Here is a 4493-nt window from a genome sequence, read left to right on the forward strand (position 1 = left end):
TAGTTCTCCTGTTTGGCGTTGCTGTTTTCCCTTTTGCATTTGGCGTGTTTTTTGTTGAACGAACTTTCCGCTTCCTTCCATTATCCAGCATAAGACCATCAATCTGCAGAGTTAATAAAAAAAATATGTTTAAAGCACTGAAACAAGTATTAAAATACAACATAATGACATCAAGACAGCTACCTGATCCTGCACACTATCGTCCTCGCCAAACTCAACAGAGGAATCACCCGTATCAACATCAAGAGAACCATTGATAAGTGTCAAATCTACTTAATTTTCATATCATTCTTGGGCACTTATTAGGGTTAGAAATGTGAAATAACTATCAAATTTACCCTCAATTGTGATGATATGGTTTACTAGAGGTCCTTGTAGAATTTAAGTGTTAATTATCAAATTTTGATGTAGGAATGAATGTTGGGAATGAAGATTTGCTTCAAAGAGGCTTGAATCATAAGAAAGCATCAAAGAATAGTGCTTGGCTCAGAAGTTTGCTCAAGCCATCTTGCAACAGAAGGTATTGAATGCTTGGCTCAGAAGTTTGCTCAAGCCATCTAGCAACAGAAGGTTTTAAGTGTTTGGCTCTGAAGTTGGCTCAAGCGAATATTTGGTCGCTTGAGCGGTTGAAAGGCGGTTCCCAGTTCAGAAAGAGTTCGCTTGAGCGAACTTTGGACCGCTTGAGCGAACAAAGCTGTTATAAAAAGAACCCACCATCGTATTTTACAGGGACGGCGGAAAAATTAGGGAAACAGAACAGAGAACTCATAGAGCTGAGGAGAAGAAGATATTTTTGGACTTCTTTGATCATCCATCGAGGTGGGAACGCTCGGCGGACGTCACGGATCGTCATCATCTTCTTGTTTCTCTTTGTAAGCCTTAAAGCATCCATAGAAATGGATTGCTAAACCCTTTTTGTTGGATTTGGATGTAGCCTTTAACTATGATGTGTTTCTCTTGATTTCTATATGAAAATATCATTTCTATTACATGATTCAATGATTTTCTCTTGTTCTTAATGTTATGTTTTAGTTGCGCACCTAGAACATATTGCTTGGTTCGGCGTAAGAGCGGAAGCTACGGCGTCTAGAGTCTGACATAGAGTTAATCATCTAGTAATCCTAATGTCTAGGAATGGAATTAGGCGTTGCTAGTCACTAAAACACCTAAGCTTAAAGATAACTTAACTTTGCTATGCATGTGAGGAATCAATGTTTAGGAAAGTAAGTTATAGATATCCACTCATGTGAGGAATCAATGAAGTAGGGTAGAATTGGTGTAGATGAATCATAAATAGGAATGAATTCCCATATAGAATCATAGGACACTAGTAGTTAAACGGTGAAGTCCAATTCCAACAGCTTTCTCATCTTGATATCTATCCTTTTTATTCTCGCTTTGTTTAATTTGCATGTGCTTTGGCTACCGAAACAATCATCAACCTTTTGGAAATCTATTGCTTGAGTAATTTTACTAGAGAACGGCATTTGTATTAGCAATTCCCTGCGGATACGACAAAAAAACCCTATGCTATACTACAATTGAATCTTGAAGGATTTTAAAAGTAGTATCGGTGTAGAAAAATCTTTCAACAACCATCTGGGTGAGGCAATTGTGTGCACTTGCGGATTGTATGCCCACTCATCCTGCATCTACCACATAGCCTTTTTTTCTTCCCAACATTCTTCTTGCGACCCCTTGTAGTAACCACAGCGGGATCACCAATCATAAATGGACCAATGCGTAGTCGAGAGTTTCCTGTCCGGCGCCTTTGGACCTTTTCAGCCAGCTTGTAAATGTCCACAATAACCTCAGAAAAGTCATTAACATTTTCACAAGCTACTGCGTTCAGTATGTTGCAAGCAGCTGACAACACACCCCTGCGCAGCATAGCTAATTTCTTGGCATCATTTTCAGCAACAGAATTATTAATATGATGCATGATTTCAACTTTAGCATTCCTTGACCACCGTTTACATATAAGACTAGGAGGAATTTCATCAACCCTTTCTTTTCTCATCGCACATATGATGTAGGAGCAAGGAATACCACAATACTCAAAGTTTCCACAATCAGATACAAATTTCACAGAATGCTTATCATATAAAACAACGTATTCACGCCGCTCATACAAAAACTTATGCATCCTCAACATGACCACACCATTTACCTCTGCCCTTTGAGTAATTTCTAAGCCACCCACACGTTGAATCTGAGATTTCACTTCTTCAAACATTTTCCTTGTCAAAAGCTTGGAAAAGCCAATTTCAATTTCACGGAGTGGAGTTGTTAGCACAGGCTCCGTGTACATAGTTGTAAAATCTGCTACCAACTCATTGTGTCGGTACTCCTTGACAGCCCTTTCAAAATTGTGGATAAAATCAATCAAATTGTTTTTACACTGCACATAACTCTTGATAAATGAGTTAATCCCTTCGCACATTGAAGTGGTTCTTATGCCTGCGAATAATAGATCCTTCATATAAGCCGCCGCCCACATTGTTTTCAACCCATACATATATCTCACCCACTCATTATTAGCAAGATCATAGTTTTCAACAGCTTCAGCTCACAATCTCTCAAATTTTTCTGCATTCATTTTAGCATAAATCAACCCTGAAAATTCATCCAGAAACTCTGAATGCTTTAACTTTTCAAGTGCAGTTTGCTGAATGTGCCATGAACACAACCTATGACGGGCATTAGGAAAGATACACCGAATGGCTTCTTTCATAGCCAAACAACCATCAGTAACAACTGCTTTCGGATGCTTCTGAAACATACATTCACCAAAAGTTTCCAAAACCCACTTATATGTATTAGCCGACTCATCTGTTAGCAAAGCGCATGCAAAAATTGTTGTTTTCCCATGATGATTATAGCCACAGAAAATAACAAGAGGCTTGTTGTACTTGTTCCTTTTATATGTACTGTCAAAAGAAACAACATCACCAAATGCATGATAGTCTAATCTGCTTACTCCATCACTCCAAAACAGGTCTTTCAAATTTTCATCAACAGTTTTAGTATACTTAGAAAAAAACATAGGATCACTCTCAGACTTTGCCTCAAAATAGGATAAAGCAGCAACTGCATCACCGTTCCCAACTCTTATCCGCTTCTCCTTGTCAATATGATTGTACAGATCCTTCTTTGTAAAGCCCAAAGATTCATGACCACCTTTCTGCCCTAACATCAACCCCATTATATTACATGTCCGAACACCATGGATCTTAAGGCTATTAATCTGGGCCTTGTCAGACTCACTTATTTGGCGAAATGAAGAAATCAGATGTACTTTGTCAACCGGAGTCAATTCATGATTGTGAGACTTCTTAAAAAGAGATACTTTCCACTTACCTGAGTTTCTTTCATAACGAACGCGAAATCTGGCCGGACATGAGACTCTTGTATTTGGCTTTGGAGCTCTAACCCGATCACCACGTTCCATGTATTTCTTGTGCCTTGCCCCCTCTTTACTGCAAACTAATTGACGTGTAACAACACAACCCTTGGGTCCATGATACACATTATCCTTCCTTACCCCAAAACCAAAACATTGCCCGTATCGTTCATAAAACTTTACTGCTTCTTCCTCCGAATCAAATTCAAGACCCATGACGTCATCATCTGTCAACTCTAAAATATTCTTCACATACTCAGCATCATCATCCTCCCCATCAGTTTCAGGTCCGCCAGATACTTGATTACTTCCATCATCATCAACCATATCATCAGATTTGTGGCCCTGGTCTTCTTCCTCAAATATAGTTTCCATTACCTATAAGATTCACAAACCACAAGAGTATTTAGCTTAACAACTTCATAGTCCTGAAAGTGGTGAATTATTTTCATAGTTTCAAATTTAATTGCCACAGGAAGAAACCATCAACCCAAAAAACAATAAAGGAAAATTATTTTTTACCAAAATCAAATAAACCCTCAGACCCCAACCCCAATACCATCACAATCAAAAACCCTAACTCACGATACAATCAATGAAACGAAAACGGGAAAAAACAGAGAAACTCAAATAATCAAATACCATGAGTAAAAGGATGGAAAGAAGATTAGCATGAACTGAAACGCAAAAGGGAAAACTAGTTTTGAACTTACCAATTAGATAGCCAAAACGCAGCCCTCAAAGAAACAAATAAACGCCGCCGCCGCTTCCGATTATCAAATACGCCGGTCGCCACTTGTGACAAGAAGTTAACCCTAAATCCACTAAATTTTTTTGCTTTGAATTGTGTCTCTCTAATTCCCTCCGGTGCCTTTCCTTCTTCACAGAATACAAACGTGATACTTTCCCTCTCCTCATTAATGTTAATTTTGAAATTGTCCACTAATTTAGCATCAAATCAATATAATAATTTGAAAATAAACAAATATACTTTTGAAATATACTTGTTACACATAAAAAAATAACCAAATATTATAATTGTGATAAAAATCTAAAATATTAAATATTCTTAAATTAAATAATTCTATAT

The 4493-nt window shown here is 37.7% G+C and overlaps 1 protein-coding gene across 1 annotated transcript; it reads right to left on the reverse strand.

Annotated features, from left to right (window-relative positions):
* Positions 1-2569: 2569 nt before the first annotated feature.
* Positions 2570-3778, reverse strand: LOC130743958 (protein FAR1-RELATED SEQUENCE 5-like). Its single transcript, XM_057596167.1, has one exon. It carries the CDS (start codon positions 3776-3778, stop codon positions 2570-2572), a length of 1209 nt encoding a protein of 402 aa, XP_057452150.1.
* Between the last annotated feature and the right edge of the window lie 715 nt (positions 3779-4493).

Source organism: Lotus japonicus, chromosome 3 (assembly GCF_012489685.1).
Source record: "Lotus japonicus ecotype B-129 chromosome 3, LjGifu_v1.2".
Lineage (NCBI taxonomy): Eukaryota > Viridiplantae > Streptophyta > Magnoliopsida > Fabales > Fabaceae > Lotus > Lotus japonicus.